We start from the raw sequence: 19,443 nt of genomic DNA on the forward strand, positions 1-19,443 counted from the left end.
AGGGTTCTACTGGTTCAGTTTGCTCAACTCTGATGTATAACACTGTCTATGAACCATAAAAGCCCTGTATAATGCTCTGAGAGTTTTTTCTGCAAGGCTTTTATGGCTATCAGACAATGTTATACATCAGTGTTGAGCAAACGGAACCAGTTTCAGGTAGAGCTTTGATGAAAGCTCAGTTCAGATTTGTGACGAAAATAATGTTTAGCTAAGTTACACGCAAATCAGGGTTCTATTGGTTTGGTTCGCTTAACACTAGAAGGGAGGAAGGGAATTTCTTTTGACCTAGTCATAGTGAGCATGGAGAGTTATGGTGGAATGAACAGCACTAAAAGGGAGATCCATTGTTGTTTTTATTCTAGCACTGACAAGTTTCTAATGTAGCTACTGTATAGTCTGTGGTAGGAAAAGGCCCTAACTCTGGTACAGTTCATTGTTCCCATTTGTAGTCTATCAATAACTTGCTCTCCAAACTACCCTTATTCTTAACATACAGTGGCGTTTGCGGCCAAGGTTCTTCTACAGCATCTAGCAGTAGGACATTTCTTGGAAACAGAGCTTGACATCAAGTTAAATATATATATAATCAACTTAGTTATACTGTAGATATACTGTGATATACTGTAGATATCAATGGAAATACTTACTAAAAAAGAAGCCCCTATCTCCACACACAAACTGAAGAGCATCCACTAACTCGGCACCACAGAGTGTCTCTTGGCCAGCAGCAGCAGAGTGGGTTAAAGTGAGTAGACATATACCCAGGTAAAAGAGATGAAGATAGGACATTGTGTGTATCTTGACCTGTGAAATAGAATAGACATAACATTATTTAGTAAAATGCACTAAAGTCTGGATAGTAACATAGTATGTAAGGCTGAAAAAAGAAATGTCCATCCAGTTCAGCGTATTATCCTGCAATGTTGATCCAGAGAAAGGCAAAAAACCGCATTAGGTAGAAGCCAACGGTCCTTATTTTAGGAGAAAAATTCCTTCCCAACTCCAAATCTGACAATCAAAATAAATCCCTGGATCAACGACCCTACTGAAGTAATCTAGTGTCTATGACATGTAATATTATACTCAATAAAGATATCCAGGCCCCTCTTGAACTCTTTTAGCAAGTTCGCCCACACCACGTCCTCGGGCAGAGAGTTCCGTAGTCACACTGCTCTTACATTAAAGGACTAAGTTGGTGTAGAAATCTTCTCTCTTCAAGAAGTAGAGGATGCCGCCTAGTTACAATCACAGTCTTTGGTATAAATAGACCGTTGGAGAGATGTCTATATGGTCTCCTGATATATTTATACAGAGTTATTAGGTCGCCCCCAGCCATCTATTTTCTAAACTAAATAACCCCAATTTTAATCATCTCTCTGGGCATTGTAGTCTAAGTCTACCCATTCCATCTATTACTTTAGATGCCCACCTTTGAACTTGCTCAAATTCTGATAGGGTTGGTCTTGAGTATCGGTGCCCAAAACTACACAATATTCTATGTGTGGACTGACCAGTGATTTGTAAAGAGAAAGAACAAGGTTCTCGTGTACACCTATTCCTTTTTTGATGCACCCCATGATCTTGTTTGTCTTGGCAGCAGCTGCCTGACACTGGTTTCTCCAGTTACGTTTACAGCTAAGTAAAATCCCAAAGCCCTTTTCCATGTCAGTTTTGTGAAGTGGTTTCCCATTTAGTGTGTAATGATGACATCTATTTCCTCTGCCCATGTGCATAACTTTACATTTTTATGTGTTAAACCTCATTTGCCACTTTTTGCCCAAGTCTTCAACTTATCCAGATCCAGTGTGGTTATTAGATGTTTGTACAATATTACTGTGTAGAATATAGAATATAACCTGGCCCTGTACATTTTCCAACAATATACTACACAGAATAAGACTAGCATTGTCTGCCTATAGTTGTTTCAACACTGCCATATATGTAGGGCCTTATTGTTTTCTAAATGAGATTCTGTTACAATCTTTCCTAAGAGTATTGTGTATCATTCAAGACCTCCAATAGCCACTTGACACGTAGTACTCTAAGACCTCTTTTATGTATTTAACAATATACTTAAATGGGTAACAGTAACAGCAAAGCCAACGAAACCTGGCTAAGTAACACAGCCAATAAGGTTTCAATTTTTATTCTTAAAATCTCACTGTATGTTATAATACAAGAGCTATTAGTATAACTATCACACAATTATAGTAGCATCAAACTACTGTAGAAAGTGTTGGATCTACTAGCCAATATTATAGGCATATCCGTGGGTGATACTAAAAGATTTAAAGGGCCTGGCAAACTGGAGCCATTAGAATATACAATACAAGTCTTTAAACTCTTAAAGTTGACTTAATAAAGAATGTTGCGGCCAATAAGCTGACTAAACAGCCCTGCCAACAAGTCATTCCATTTATTGTACTACTTTGGCTCCATTGTTGCCAGACCACAGGCTACCTGCGTGTAATTATAACTTTCCCCTATAATTGCACTTGTTGAGTATTGCAGTAATTTTTGAAGTCAACTTCAAAAGGGTAAAAGGGTTTGATTAAAAGCTGAATATTAAAAAAGTAGAAGAGAAAAATATCAAAATAAATTCAATGGCTGAATCGTAATAATTGAATTGAATTCCTTCAGTGCCTTTCCATATGACCATGGTATGTTGTTATTATGGATTGGTCTTGTCCACTCTTAGTCTAAGACCATATATGCCAAATCAATCACTTAGGATATAACACAATGCTTTGATTCTATTTACAAATTAATTGCCCAACTGACTCAACTTTATGAATGATCTTCGAGACTTTTTTGAACATGGTAACACATTATGTCCTTACCTTTTTATTCCTAGGCCTGTAACATAATGATTTTAAGACATTCCAGTATCACTGTCAAGTCATCTCCTTAACTTGCAACTCTGAGCTTGTGGTATAAAAGGACAAGGGGCGTGACCCAATGATCAACTAAATATGTGAGGGTAGAATATTACATTTCAAGAAAATTCGTTGAGTGAGAAGTTATTTCAACCAGGTTTCGTTTGACAAAGAAATGTCTTTTTTCATAAACTTAATGTACAGGTTGGCCTTCACAGATTAACTAATTAATTACTATTTAGACTTTCTGCACTCTTTTTCTAATGAACAGGTTGAAATTAGCCGTGTTGGAGTACTGGTAATGTCTCCCTACTAACCATACCAGTGGTGGAGCTGATTTTGGAGACATGTTTCTTTAGCTGCAGTCAAGGATAATGGTGTTTTTCCAAGCTGTGTCTTAATTTCTCTAAAGCCAAATGTAAAATAATATGGTTGTCAGATATGTTGGCTTTAATGTATGACAGATGATGACTACATAATAATTTGCACCTCGGCCTGCTAAATGTGTTTGCCAAAGGAAAGAGAATGCCTCAGTGTAACATTATATGTCTACATTCTAGACTCACATTACCTGGCCCATCCTACAGTAGTGAAACTCAATACCCAATGCACCAGAACTTTGCAGAATCTGAAACATTTGTTAAGTATCTTCACTCTTAATCTAATGTATGAAAAAGACAGTTATCAATAGAAGGTATCAAAGATCTGACAACTAAAAGACCACTTGAAACACTTGTTGAATGTTGAAACCACAATCTATGATGCACATTAGGCGATGACCCAACAGGTTTCTCTACATTATATATTTCCCTTTTTATAGTGTACATAGTTTTTACTCCATACAATAAGCAATAAGTTCATTTACAATTCAGAATTTCACATTTTTAAAGCCCCTATTCTGCAGCTAAGCCATACATTGACATTTCTGCATATGTTAAGCCAGCAAAATGGACACATTTACTAAACCAACCATTAAGCATAGAGGATTTTTTCAGAGACTATCACATTAACATTTTGAACTCACATTCCGGCCAAGATCATTTCAAACCCAATTCCCATGAATAAACTGAAGAATACAGAAATCTAGAAGCCAACAAAGAGATTATCATTATGATTGTTACAATGTGTTTGTCACTTTTTTCTGCCTAAAACAAATAAATTCCAAATGGGCAGCAATCGCATGTTTTATGGATTGGGCCTAAAATGAACGCATGCAGTGGTTGATCCAATGCCATGAGGTCATTCTAAGCAATATAAAAAAAACACTCCTAAGAAACTTTTTATGCTGAGAAAGGAAACTTGAAGACTGGCCAGTAACTGCAAGAAAGGTCAGTAAAACCACCCTGACCAAATAAGCCTGAATGCTTAAACACAAACAATGTCAATGGTGTGGAAATAAATCCTGTGAGCATTATAATATGGCACACTAATCAAGCACATAATATAACACATCCCTTGTCAGCAATCAGTAGAATAGAAGTGAAATAGAAGTGGAATATCTATTGAAGCAAATTCTTCTAAAACTGTAAATGACTGATCTGAAAGTAGGAAATAGCTCAAATAAAGTCACTGTATGCTTACTATCTGAATATCCTCTACACACAGTTAAAGCAGGTGCAGAAATATGTTCTTTAACTATGACATTATCTAGTATGACAAAAGCAAAAAACCACTAAAAGTATCACATAACCAGCACAAACTCATAAAAAAGCAAATCTAAAGAGTTTTTACAAAAACTTGAGTCTCACTTTCTTAATCAATTGACATAAACCCCATTGCTTGCCTGACAGTAATCTGCATGCATGAATAGCAATTGCAGAGCTCTGTGACATTCCACCATGCAGCAGTGGTAAAAGTAATAGAAAAATGCATTGCAGTTCTTTCAATTTCCAGATAATCACAAACTACACCTACCAGGATGAACATACCACAAAGTACATACAGCACATTACAGCAGATTCAATTCATTAGCAGCTATGCATTATATATAACCACTGATGTACAGTTACGTTAGCAGATAAAAGAATAGTCACATACACAAAAAATGCACATTCAGCATTTTGAGAATTGCAGATTCACTGCTCCATGACAGCTGGGGAAAATAGTTGAAATATTCTAAGAAATAAAAGAGACACAGCAAAAATCATTAGAAATATAAAAGGAAATGAAATAAGAAATGAGTTACCTTTAAGATATCACAAAAGTAGCACTTTAATAATTGTGATGAGGGAGAGTTGTTTTTTTCCATAGCTTCTTTAAGTACAGGGTCTGCAAATGAGATTGCTAGCTGATAACAAGAAAAGAAAAAAAAAGAAATCCAGAGAGATATTCAAAGCTATGTCACATTTGAATATTAGGACTTTACTCCATTGCGTAGGATCTGCTCTGATTTTAGCAGTGACAGTCAGATTTAGCAAACAGAAGAAGGATTTACAGAAAATCCTCACATTTATCTACATTTACACACTGTAGACAGGAAACAGCTGGGAGAACAGTTGTGTTTTCTCTCTCTCTCTCCCTCTTCTGGCAAGTTTTTTGAGCAAGGACTTTTTTTGGGCTGCTTGACAAATAACATCATCATACCTTAGCATTGCAAGACTGGATCACAAAGCATATTTATTTTTACTTAAAGGAATTTACTTTGGTGACATAGTGCAAAAAAAAAAAAAATTTCACAGGACGGAGTCTGCTGCTGTGCATGTCTCACAGCTTTTTCCTATGAAGCCTGCATGATGTAGGTAGAATTCTGCAAGCAATCAGTGCAGGCTGTTTGACGTACTCAGTGATAAAAGTTCAGCAGGAAAATATGATGACTTCTTTTTATTACAATATGCAATATGATACAGTAGGCCTTTTATAGAAATGACAGATGTTATTTTTTCTCTATTTTTATAAACAGCCCTAATAGGTTACCATATGAAATCACAGAACTTGCCATGGGAAATGTATAAAGTACTCCAAGAAATAGTAAATGTTTGACAAACATTGAACCTGAGTTGTATATAAAACAACAACGGCATCATTTAAATAATCGCAGCTGGTCGTCGGTATATGATCACAGGCTATGATGTCATTCGAATCCTCCGAGATACTCCTAGAAAAGCTCAAGTCAGCTGACTTTTTTCTTGCTACAGCACTTGGATGCATTCAATGTTTAACCTTTACGTTATATAATTTTAGAGCTGTATGGTATGACTTTTTACCTTTGTCATAATGTTAAGGTCTTGCATAACCTTTAGTTACGGAGCAGAAAATTAACACTAGGTACATAGAAAGCTCAACTAAAGAGCACAAGGAGCATCAAAGTTATTTTCTCATCAGTAGTGATATTATGCGGGCTCTATTTATAGGAGTAGTACCGCCGATGGAGCTGCATGGGTGGAATATCAAAAAGAATGGAGTCTTAGTAACAATAAAGACAATGCCCTTTGTGAAAAAGTTTGACATAAAATAAATCAAGATAATGGGTATATTACTAGTAGCCATATCCAGTTATAGACTTTAAAAGTGGCGGAAACGTGAAGAAAAAATGTTAGGGTAGGACATTTTCTTACAGCCGTTATCAAAGGGTTCTGCTATTTAATTTTATTGCTGCCTTCTTTGATATGGTTTGGATAATATTGCAGTCTTAACCATGACTATGTTTCTTTTTAATGAGAGTAAAGGCGGCCAAACACATAACATAATAGTCAACCGCCAAAGTCAGTCTTTTGTGTGATTGTTAGGAAAAACAACCCAATCAGCAACAGGGGAGAATAAATTGGCCAATCAGGAAGTCAGTTTACAAAAAAAAAAAAACATGCAGAAAGTGACAGATGATCAATCATATATATGTAGTTTCTAACAACCATGGTCAAAGTTTTCCAACATGGCCAATCATATAGCGCCATATGGGGTTAGCATGGATACACAATGTATGACTCTGTTGTGTGCATAGGCACTAATAATTTTCAATCTCCCATTAATGCCTCTTAAGTAGAGATGAGCGAGTATACTCGCTAAGGCTAACTACTCGAGCGAGTAGTGCCTTAGCCGAGTATCCTCGGGCTCGTCTGTAAAGATTTGGCTGCCGGCGCGGGTGAGCGGTGAGAGAGGGAGAGAGAGATCTCCCCTCCGTTCCTCCCCGCTCTCCCCCGCTGGCCCCCGAATCTTTAGAGAAGATCGGGAGGATACTTGGCTAAGGCACTACTCGCTCGAGTAGCTAGCCTTAGCGAGTATACTCGCTCATCTCTACTCTTAAGTCGTGCTACTTTTCTTGAGTCACACTCCAATAAAAGTGAATGGCAAAAACTGCACAAAAATTGTGACTGTCTTGGTCTCTATGTTTGGATGTGGCTACTAGTAATTAGAGATGAGCGAGCACCAAAATGCTCGGGTGCTCGTTACTCGGGACGAAATTTTTGCGTTGCTCGAGGGTTCGTTTCGAGTAACGAACCCCATTGAAGTCAATCTGGGCAATTCAAGAAAGTGATGGGAACGACACAGCAACGGATAGGGCAGGCGAGGGGCTACATGTTGGGCTGCATCTCAAGTTCCCAGGTCCCACTATTAAGCCACAATAGCGACAAGAGTGGCCCGCCCCTCCCAACAACTTTTACTTCTGAAAAGCCCTCATTAGCAATGCATACCTTAGCTAAGCACCACACTACCTCCAACAAAGCACAATCACTGCCTGCATGGCACTCCGCTGCTACTTCTCCTGGGTTACATGCTGCCCAACCCCCCCCCCCCCGGCACGACGCAGTGTCCACAGCGCACACCAAAGTGTCCCTGCGCAGCCTTCAGCTGCACTCATGCCACACCACCCTCATGTCTATTTATAAGTGCGTCTGCCAGAGGAACCGCAGGCACACACTGCAGAGGGTTGGCACGGCTAGGCAGCGTCCCTCTTTAAAAGGGGCGTGGCGATAGCCCACAATGCTGTACAAAAGCAATGAGAAATATAATCCTGTGCCACCGCCATCAGGAGCTGCACACGTGGGCATAGCAATGGGGAACCTATGTATCACACACTATTCATTCTGTCAAGGCATCTGCATGCCCCAGTCAGACCGCGGTTTTTTATAAATAGACACAGGCAGGTACAACTCCGCAATGGGAATTCCGTGTGCACCCACAGCATGGGTGGCTCCCTGGAACCCACCGGCTGTACATACATGTATCCCATTGCAGTGCCCATCACAGCTGAGGTAACGTCCGATTTAATGCCGGTGGGCTTCGGCCCACACTGCATGCCCCAGTCAGACTGGGGTTCTTTAGAAGTGGACACATGGAGTTACAACTCCGTGTGGACCGACAGCATGGGTGGGTGCCAGGAAGCCACCGGCGGTACATAAATATATCCCATTGCATTGCCCATCACAGCTGAGGCAATGTCATGTTTAATGCAGGTGGGCTTCGGCCCACACTGCATGCCCCAGTCAGACTGGGGTTCTTTAGAAGTGTACACATGGAGTTACAACTCCGTGTGGACCAACAGCATGGGTGGGTGCCAGGAAGCCACCGGCGGTACATAAATATATCCCATTGCAGTGCCCAGCACAGCTGATGTAATGTCAGCTTTAATGCAGGTGGGCAAAAAATTAATTGGATTACACTGTAGGCGAGGGCCCCAAAAAATTGGTGTACCAACAGTACTAATGTACCTCAGAAAAATTGCCCAACCAAGAGGGCAGGTGAAACCCATTAATCGCTTTGGTTAATGTGGCTTAATTGGTAACTAGGCCTGGAGGCAGCCCAGTTAAAATAAAAATTGGTTCAGGTGAAAGTTTCAACACTTTAATGAGCATTGAAACGTATAAAAATTGTTTACAAAAATTATATGACTGAGCCTTGTGGGCCTAAGAAAAATTGCCCGTTCGGCGTGATTACGTGAGGTTTCAGGAGGAGGAGCAGGAGGAGGAGGATGAATAGAATACACAGATTGATGAAGCTAAAAGGTCCCCGTTTTTGATGATGGTGATAGAGAACGATGCTTCCATCCGCGGGTGCAGCCTACGTATTGCTTAGGTATCGCTGCTGTCCGCTGGTGGAGAAGAGAAGTCTGGTGAAATCCAGGCTTTGTTCATCTTGATGAGTGTAAGCCTGTTGGCACTGTCGGTTGACAGGCGGGTACGCTTATCCGTGATGATTCCCCCAGCCGCACTAAACACCCTCTCTGACAAGACGCTAGCCGCAGGACAAGCAAGCACCTCCAGGGCATACAGCGCGAGTTCAGGCAACGTGTCCAGCTTCGACACCCAGTAGTTGTAGGGGGCAGAGACGTCACCGAGGACGGTCGTGCGATCGGCTACGTACTCCCTCACCATCCTGTTACAGTGCTCCCGTCAACTCAGCCTTGACTGGGGAGCGGTGACACAGTCTTGCTGGGGAGCCATAAAGCTGGCAAAAGCCTTGGAGAATGTTCCCCTGCCTGCGCTGTACATGCTGCCTGATCTCTGCGCCTCCCCTGCTACCTGGCCCTCGGAACTGCACCTTCTGCCACTAGCGCTGTCGGATGGGAATGTTACCATCAGTTTGTCTGCCAGGGTCCTGTGGTATAGCATCACTCTGGAACCCCTTTCCTCTTCGGGTATGAGAGTGGAAAGGTTCTCCTTGTACCGTGGGTTGAGCAGTGTGTACACCCAGTAATCCGTAGTGGCCAGAATGCGTGTAACGCGAGGGTCTCGAGAAAGGCATCCTAACATGAAGTCAGCCATGTGTGCCAGGGTACCTGTACGCAACACATGGCTGTCCTCACTCGGAAGATCACTTTCAGGATCCTCCTCCTCCTCCTCCTCCTCCAGCCATACACGCTGAAAGGATGACAGGCAAGCAGCATGTGTACCCTCAGCAGTGGGCCAAGCTGTCTCTTCCCCCTCCTCCTCATGCTCCTCCCCCTCCTCCTCAACGCGCTGAGATATAGACATGAGGGTGCTCTGACTATCCAGCGACATACTGTCTTCCCCCGCTCCGTTTCCAAGCGCAAAGCGTCTGCCTTAATGCTTTGCAGGGAACTTCTCAAGAGGCATAGCAGAGGAATGGTGACGCTAATGATTGCAGCATCCCCGCTCACCATCTGGGTAGACTCCTCAAAGTTTCCAAGGACCTGGCAGATGGCTGCCAACCAGGCCCACTCTTCTGTAAAGAATTGAGGAGGCTGACTCCCACTACGGCGCCTATGTTGGAGTTGGTATTCCACTATAGCTCTACGCTGCTCATAGAGTCTGGCCAACATGTGGAGCGTAGAGTTCCACCGTGTGGGCACGTCGCACAGCAGTCGGTGCACTGGCAGATTAAACCGATGTTGCAGGGTCCGCAGGGTGGCAGCGTCCGTCTTGGACTTGCGGAAATGTGCGCTGACCCGGCGCACCTTTCCGAGCAGGTATGACAAGTGTGGGTAGCTTTTCAGAAAGCGCTGAACCACCAAATTAAAGACATGGGCCAGGCATGGCACGTGCGTGAGGCTGCCGAGCTGCAGAGCCGCCACCAGGTTACGGCCGTTGTCACACACGACCATGCCCGGTTGGAGGCTCAGCGGCGAAAGCCAGCGATCGGTCTGCTCTGTCAGACCCTGCAGCAGTTCGTGGGCCATGTGCCTCTTCTCTCCTAAGCTGAGTAGTTTCAGCACGGCCTGCTGACGCTTGCCCACCGCTGTGCTGCCACACCGCGCGACACCGACTGCTGGCGACGTGCTGCTGCTGCTGACACATCTTGATTGCGAGACAGAGGTTGCGTTGGAGGAGGAGGAGGAGGGTGGTTTAGTGGAGGAAGCATACACTGCCGCAGATACCAGCACTGAGCTGGGGCCCGCAATTCGGGGGGTGGGTAGGATGTGAGCGGTCCCAGGCTCTGACTCTGTCCCAGCCTCCACTAAATTCACCCAATGTGCCGTCAGGGAGATATAGTGGCCCTGCCCGCCTGTGCTTGTCCACGTGTCCGTTGTTAAGTGGACCTTGGCAGTAACCGCGTTGGTGAGGGCGCGTACAATGTTGCGGGAGACGTGGTTGTGCAGGGCTGGGACGGCACATCGGGAAAAGTAGTGGCGACTGGGAACCGAGTAACGCGGGGCCGCCACCGCCATCATGCTTTTGAAAGCCTCCGTTTCCACAAGCCTATACGGCAGCATCTCCAGGCTGATCAATTTGGCTATGTGCACGTTTAACGCTTGAGCGTGCGGGTGCGTGGCGGCGTACTTGCGCTTGCGCTCAAACAGTTGCGCTAGCGACGTCTGGACGTTGCGCTGAGAGACATTGCTGGATGGGGCCGAGGACAGTGGAGGTGAGGGTGTGGGTGCACTTAGCTGGCTGCGTATGAATTAGGACAACTACCCCCAGCAGAGACCCAGTACACTTGTGGACAGGAATACAGCGGTGATGTAAGAGGCAACACAGAGGCAGAAAAGAATTTTGCGCAAGCCTGCTGTAACACTTAGCTGGCTGCGAATGAATTAGGACAACTACCCGCAGCAGAGACCCAGTACACTTGTGGACAGGAATACAGCGGTGATGTAAGAGGCAACACAGAGTCAGAAAAGAATTTTGCGCAAGCCTGCTGTAACACTTAGCTAGCTGCGTTTGAATTAGGACAACTACCCCCAGCAGAGACCCAGTACACTGAGGACGGTCACAGGCAGCCCAAAAAGATTTTTTTTCCCAAATGTTTTTGGAAAGGCCCACTGCCCATATACACTAAATATGTCTTCTGTCCCTGCCTCACCACTACTGGCCCTGGACAATGTAAAATTACTGCAGAACGCAATGCTCTGCACGGCCGATATACAAAAAAAAAAAAATGTGCAACACTGCAAAAAGCAGCCTCCACACTACTGCACACGGTTAGATGTGGCCCTAAGAAGGACCGTTGGGGTTCTTGAAGCCTAAAATCACTCCTAACACTCTCCCTATAGTAGCTCCGGCACCAGCAGCACTTTCCCTGAACTATGTCAGAATGCATCTGTGGCGAGCCGCGGGAGGGGCCGATTTATATACTTGGGTGACACCTGATCTCGCCAGCCACTCACTGCAGGGGGGTGGTATAGGGCTTGAACGTCGCAGGGGGAAGTTGTAATGCCTTCCCTGTCTTTCTATTGGCCAGAAAAGCGCGCTAACGTCTCAGAGATGAAAGTGAAAGTAACTCGAACATCGCGTGGTACTCGTCTCGAGTAATGAGCATCTCGAACACGCTAATACTCGAACGAGTATCAAACTCGGACGAGTACGTTCGCTCATCTCTACTAGTAATATAATCGTTGTCGTGATTAATGATATGTTAAACTTTTTCACAAAGGGAATTGTCTTTATTGTTGCTCCTGGAAATGTAATCTGTGCACTTTCCGATGTTACAGACACATTGGGGGAGATTATATTTAGCTAAACTAGCCAAAATTCTATCTCAATTTGTATAAAGCACTGGTGTACATGCCTCACAGCACTGCTTTAGACTCTATTGCTTTGCTCCATGAGTTGGAATGGCTTAGTGGGAAAAGCGTCATGATGGAAAACAATAATATTGTGCAGAACAAATTCAACAATTTGAGTCTGACTACAGATTGCTAGCTTCTTTCTCTGTGTATGCCGCTGCTTGTAAAAATTCTGACAAAGGTCTAACAAATTTATCACAAAAATATGCCCCATAGTAGGAATTAGAGATGAGCGAACGTGTTCTTAACGAACACTTACGTACCCGGACACTGGCTTTACCGAGGACTTCAGTGTCCGCGCGTAAAGATTCGGGGGGCGCCGGGGGGCGGGGAGAGGCGCGGCGGCGCGGGCAGCAGCAGCGGAACAGGGGGGAGCCCTCTCTCTCTCCCTCTCCCCCCCACTCCCCGCCGCACCCCCCCGCGCTGCCACGGCGACCCCCGAACTTTTTTCGCCCGAGCACGGAATTGCTCGCAAAGTTCGGTGTTCGGGCGAAAAGGGGCGGAGCCGAACACGTTTGCTCATCTCTAGTAGGAATCCTTTTATTAAAAAAAAAGCATGCCTTCAGATCGTAAAAGAGAGTCAAAGTGTTTGTTCTTTTTTAAATGTTCTAGTTATTTATTTTTTATTTTCAAAAACTTCACTGGGGTCAGCCAAATTGGAAACACACACTTCTGTTCTGTATAGTCTGTGTAGACAGTGCAGCAGGGTGTGGGTGTTTTATGGTGGCTGGAATGAGTAGGAGTAGAATGACAGAAAAATGTCATAGATTATTACAGTCTCAAGGAAGTAATGAAGTACAGCCCCTTCCACTAGAGACCGCTGAGTCACATGGGAGATGAGTAGAGAATCTTATCTATGGGTGTATAGTATTACTATGCTCCTTAGCTATTGCTCCAGCAGTACAATAGAGTTATCATTAACAGGGGCATAGCTAAAGGCTCATGGGCCTGGGTGTGAAAGTTCAACTTGGGTCTCCCCTTCCCCTCACAATTTCCCTTTATGGATGCTGAAAAAAACTCTGCAAAGAACTGTACACTGCGTCATTGAGTCTTTTGAGTGACCCATTGATGCAGCACTAGCAGCCAGGCATTATGCTAGTAGTCTGCCTTGACCCCCTTTCCCTCCGAAAAAATACATAAATACACACACATTTTTAGATAGATAAGGTGGCTTTTATAACACTGTGAGTTCAGATACAGTAGCTCTGCCCTATTGAAGCTCTAAACAATGCAGTTACCATATAACAGTCAGATGCAAGTTCTACACAGTGATAATGATTACAGTGCAGTTGCATCCAGGGATCAGAGGTGACATCTCCTCTGATTGGTGGTGTTAACTTTCCCTTTACTTCTCTATCCGGGTCCAGACCACCATGAAGACTTCTTGTGAAAATTAGTCATCTCTGCATACTCTCCCCATCCTGATGCTTTTCCCAGTGCCCTCCCATAGTACTGTAGTAGTGCTTGCTTTTGTATCACAAACTGTACAAGTGTCCCCTGTTGTGCTCTACAAAATAATAATGTCTCAATACAGTAAGGGTATGATCACATGTAGCGGAATTGGTGCAGATTTTCAGCAGCAGAAAATCCTCACCAAAATCTGCATCAGTTTCTGTGCTGGTGTGGATTTTGATGCAGATTGTGGTGTAGATCTGCAGCAGAATTCACTTATTCAATTGAAAGGGTGAAATCCATTGTTGATCCTCATCAAAAACTGCACTAAATGTTGTGGATTTTGACACGATTTTTGGTGCGAATCCGCACAGAAATCCATGGCATACAATATATGGCTGATTCTGATGTAAATCCACATATCCCACAGTATCCACCACATAAACTAATTCCCCCTCATGGTCAGGGTGCCCTTTTCTGTGTCCCCTTAATTTTTAGGGTGTCCCCCTCTGTGTGCCCCTTTCATGTTAAGTGTAAACCCCCTTTTGCACCCCTACCATACTCAGTGTGGCCTCTCTTCTGTGTCTCCTCCGTGCTCATTATAGTCTCCCTTCTGTGTTCCCTTATGCTCTGCGTGGCTTCCTGTAGTCACATAACCCCCTAAAGCTTAGGTCAGGAATATGACAGGTTGCTGCATTACTCCCACTGCCATGTCACAGCCTGTCACTGCGTCTGTAGGAGCATAGCACTGATCAGCCCCCTCTCTGGGATGGTAAGCTGGTCTGTGCTATGCTCTGAAACACTGTGACAAGCTGCGTTGCAACAGCATCAGTAATGTAGCAACCTGTAATCTTCCTGATCAGAGGTTTGTAGGGACTTGCAACTGTGTGATTCCTATAGCTATGCCATGGATCATTAACTTGCCAACCCTCTGACAATAATAATATGGCTCTGCTCTTCTTGTCCCAGTCTATACAGCAAATCTGTATAGTAAAACATGCTTTAAATATGTAATTTTCTAATAATATATTGCCTTTAAGATACTGTTCCATACTGCTAGTCATCTCTTCTATATGCAATATCAAGCTGTTTGATATGAAGGCTGCATAGTCTTTGTTCCCTAAAAACTATTTCTACATTGCTTGGAACGCATTTTTCTGCCCGGTGGACCTAGGCTGATATTTTTTGACTATGTAAAACAACCTAGTAAACATAATACATAACATAATCAGATAAAAGTACACATATATTAAATATGTGCAATAACTACATTATAGATTCTGTTCAAATCCATTTAGTCAAAAATAATATACATTTTTTGTCAATCAGTACTATACATTATATTACAATACATTCTTGCAATATAAGAAATATCTAAAGTGGGTTAGGAAAAGTAGCCCACTTTCAACAATACTAAAACAAGCTTTATTGCTTTATCCACATGTTACAACAGATGCTGTAAGTAGTCCATGTTCACTTGTATGCATCTGTGGGACATGTTGGCTGATACTGCCTGCAGCTCTTCAACAGTGTTGCTGCAGATAGTGTTTGTGACGTTTTCCTTGAGTTCATCCAGGGTATGTGGATTATTGGCGTACACTTTCTGCTTTAAATTTCCTTACAGAAATCTCATGTAGACAAGTCCAGCGAATGCGGTGGCCATAACCCCTTGCTCACAGTTCTCTCTTCCATAAACAGTTCATGAACTCATGCCAGTGAGATACAGGAGGTGTGGCATTTTGCCCCATTGTGTTGGAAAAAGCAGGACATTCTTTCTTCTAGTGTTAGTTGGTCATAAAACTGTTTAAACATTTCCAGATAAACTGCTTTATTCACAGATGATTTAAAGAAAATTTGGCCCATTATTCGTGTTCCTGACACTGCGCACAAAACACAAATTTTCTGGCCATGCAGTGGTTTTTCATGAGTCAGGCGGATATTTTTAGTAGACCAGTACCTCGTATTCTGTGAATTCACAAGGCTCTGAACACAAAGTTTAGCAGGTGGTTTAGACTTTTCCCTAATTGATCTGCTTTGCACATAGCTTTCCATAATAAATATTCACTGTTACAGGAAGAACACCATGGGGCAGATTTATGAAACTTGTCTAAAAGGAAATCTTTGTTTTTCATAGCAACCAATCACAGCACAGCTTTCATTTCTTATACTGCTGGGGTAAAATGAAAGGACTACAGCTTCCTCCAAAGGGGCGGATTGGAGGTGGGCCACTCTATAGATACCTCCAAAAACCATAAGAGCTATAACAGCTCAAGTTTTTGGGACTGAAGGTCTTCAGTAATTAGTTGGCCTGATGTAAGTGCCTGACTGTTCTTACCCCTTAGCTGATACTTTAGGTTATTATGCTTTTCTCTGAGTCAGGTAAAATATCCAGATTATACGCAACCTGCTTTATAAAATTTATAATTGTTATTTATTTCTATTATAATTACCATTACCTTCAAGATGATTGTAATTTTGCTATATTTTGTTCCTTATATGAAAATGTAGCACAAGGAAGAATCTAAGAGAACAGAATTCTTTGACAAAGCAAAAGTCCTGTGCAGACTGGACATATGTCTACTGGAAGAATGTTGGACTGAATCCATAGTCTGGCGCCCCTGCTGACTATTGACTCATTACACACTTTAGACAGATTTAAAACATGCTGGTTTTTAGACTAACTGTAAAGATTTCTCACATCTCAATCTTTAGGGATCTAGTCAGTGAATTCTTAATCAACACATACTGGCATGTTCAACTTTAGCATTGCCACTGGCAAACCACTTATGTTTTTTGCCTCCCAGAGGAGTTGAAATGCATCATTCTACTTGAATCACTTATTTAAAATTCACTTCCAAATGGCTAAAACATAACTTTGAACTCTGGAAATGTAATATATAATAGCATGAGTAGAGCTCAAGCAAAGCTAATTGCAAATCTGAGCAGCAAATGGGATAAATTTGATTAATCATAGCTTGCTTTTCGTGCCTGTTTCCTGCTGATGTAATGCAAAACTTCAGCAAATAAAAGTCAGGGCTGAAACTAGAGCTTCCCATTTAATCGTATGGAGATAGTAACATAGTTTGCTAATAAAACACAGCAACAGAGACTTAATACAAGGGACCAACTGAGAAATACTGTTTTAGATCTCTTGTAGTTTTCTTACCATGTTCAGAAGAGACGAATGTGTTGTTTTTGGTGCATATTATATACATTATGTAGTGAAATGGATCTGTGAAAATGTCTTACCAAACTACAGATTTTCAATTAAATCTGAAAAATACATTATACATTATAAGTAAATAGTCATTGGGTTCACCCACTAGGCGGGATGGATATTTTCAAGAAGAGGCCAATTTATATATGTTGGTTCAAAGTGTTATATTAAGTTATGGCTTTTATTATACATGTTTTATAGGTCCTGCGAGACCCTTCTGAGATTTGATTGTTTTGTAACCTACCCTATTGAAAATTTCAATAAAAACGGATTGAACAATAATTGAATAGTCAGCCTGGATTTGTAGGTATTGGTTTGAAAAAAGAATTGTCATAGCTGTCATGACTCTATTCTTAACTTTTTTGAATGCTCCATCCTCACGGGTATGAACTTTGTTAATGGTGCTTCCAGGATGCATTCCATGGAGTAGTCTCTAACAGCAACAGATAATGGCTTGATGAGGGTATTTTTAAACCATATCGTATCAAGTATGGCTGCACAAAACAGAGGTCATGGCTGGCAGATTCCAAGCAGTAAGAAAAAACTGATACAGGTCTGGGCAGACAAAAATCAATAACTAAAGTTAATAAACTGTGTGAAGGCTGTATAACAAACTTACAACCTTCATAAAACTTTACAAACTAAGAGGAACCAGGGAACCTCGTTGCTGAGACAACAGATAGGACTGCTGAGGAAGTTCTGATGAATTCAAATGTTGCATAATATGTAGAGATGAGCGAACGTACTTGTCCGAGCTTGATACTCGTTCGAGTATTAGCGTGTTCGAGATGCTTGTTACTCGTGACGAGTACCACGCGATGTTCGGGTTACTTTCACTTTCATCTCTGAGACTTTAGCGCGCTTTTCTGGCCAATAGAAAGACAGGGAAGGCATTACAACTTCCCCCTGCGACGTTCAAGCCCTATACCACCCCCCTGCAGTGAGTGGCTGGCGAGATCAGGTGTCACCCGAGTATAAAAATCGGCCCCTCCCGCGGCTCGCCACAGATGCGTTCTGACATACTTTAGGGAAAGTGCTGTCTTGGTGGAGTTGCTATAGGGAGAGCGTTAGGAGTATTTTAGGCTTCAAGAACCCCAATGGTCCTTCTTAGGGCCACATCTAACCGTGTGCAGTAGTGTGGAGGCTGCTTTTTGCAGTGTTGCACATTTTTTTTTTTTTGTATATCGGCCGTGCAGAGCATTGCGCCCTGCAGTAATACTCCAGGGCCAGAAGTGGTGGTTAGGCAGGGACAGAAGACATATATTGTAAGGCAGGGACAGAAGACATATTTATTGAATATAGGCAGTGGGCCTTTGCAAAAACATTTGGGGAAAAAAATCTATTTGGGCTGCCTGTGACTGTCCTCAGTGTTCTGGGTCTGTGCTGGGTGTAGTAGTCCTCCTAATTCATACGCAGCCAGCTAAGTGTTACAGCAGGCTTGCGCAAAATTATTTCCTGGCTCTGTGTTGGCTGTTAAATCACCGCTGTATTCCAGTCCACAGTGCAACACTCTGCAGTTATTTGACATACTCCAGGGCCAGTAGCGGTGACGCAGAGAGAGAAGAGATATATTTATTGAATATAGGCAGTGGGCCTTTGCAAAAACATTTGGGGAAAAAAATCTATTTGGGCTGACTGTGACTGTCCTCAGTGTTCTGGGTCCGTGCTGGGTGTAGTAGTCCTCCTAATTCATACGCAGGCAGCTAAGTGTTACAGCAGGCTTGCGCAAAATTTTTTCCTGGCGTTCCGTAAGTGAAGTCAGCCTCCAACCAATAAGGCCAATAAGCGGCACATTTAATTACAGTGTTCTGTTTCTGCACTACTGGTAATACACCATGCTGAGGGGTAGGGGTAGGCCTATAGGACGTGGACGCGGGCGAGGACGCGGAGGCCCAAGTCAGGGTGTGGGCACAGGCCGAGCCAGTGCGGTGGCCAGGGGTAGAGGCAGGGCCAGACCGAATAATCCACCAACTGTTTCCCAAAGCGCCCCCTCGCGCCATGCCACCCTGCAGAGGTCAAGGTGCTCTACGGTGTGGCAGTTTTTCACAGAGACGCCTGATGACCGACGAACAGTGGTGTGCAACCTTTGTCGCACCAAGATCAGCTGGGGAGCCACCACCACCAGCATGCGCAGGCATATGATGGCCAAGCACCCCACAAGGTGGGACGAAGGCCGTTCACCGCCTCCGGTTTGCACCACTGCCTCTCCCCCTGTGCCCCAACCTGCCACTGAGATCCAACCCCCCTCTGAGGACACAGGCACTACCGTCTCCTGGCCTGCACCCACACCCTCACCTCCGCTGTCCTCGGCCCCCACCAGCAATGTCTAATAGCGCAGCGTCCAGACGTCGCTAGCGCCACTGTTTGAGCGCGAGCGCAAGTATGCCGCTACGCACGCTCAAGCGTTAAACGTGCACATAGCCAAATTGATCAGCCTGGAGATGCTGCCGTATAGGTAGTGGAAACGGAGGCTTTCAAAAGCATGATGGCGGCAGCGGCCCCGCGCTACTCGGTTCCCAGTTGCCACTACTTTTCCCGATGTGCCGTCCCAGCCCTGC

The 19,443-nt window shown here is 43.5% G+C and overlaps 1 protein-coding gene across 1 annotated transcript in view; it reads right to left on the reverse strand.

Moving 5' to 3' along the window:
- The window catches only part of IGF1 (insulin like growth factor 1), an 86,053-nt gene extending 80,741 nt beyond the window's left edge, over window positions 1-5,312 (reverse strand). The window contains exons 1-2 of the mRNA XM_066591422.1: window positions 5,062-5,312; window positions 648-804 (exon numbers count right to left, since the gene is read on the reverse strand). Coding sequence (XP_066447519.1) covers window positions 648-804; window positions 5,062-5,124 — 220 coding nt within the window. The 5' untranslated portion in view covers window positions 5,125-5,312. The remainder of the gene's footprint in view (window positions 1-647; window positions 805-5,061) is intronic.
- Window positions 5,313-19,443: the final 14,131 nt, after the last annotated feature.

Source organism: Eleutherodactylus coqui, chromosome 2, assembly GCF_035609145.1.
Source record: "Eleutherodactylus coqui strain aEleCoq1 chromosome 2, aEleCoq1.hap1, whole genome shotgun sequence".
Taxonomy (NCBI): Eukaryota; Metazoa; Chordata; class Amphibia; order Anura; family Eleutherodactylidae; genus Eleutherodactylus; species Eleutherodactylus coqui.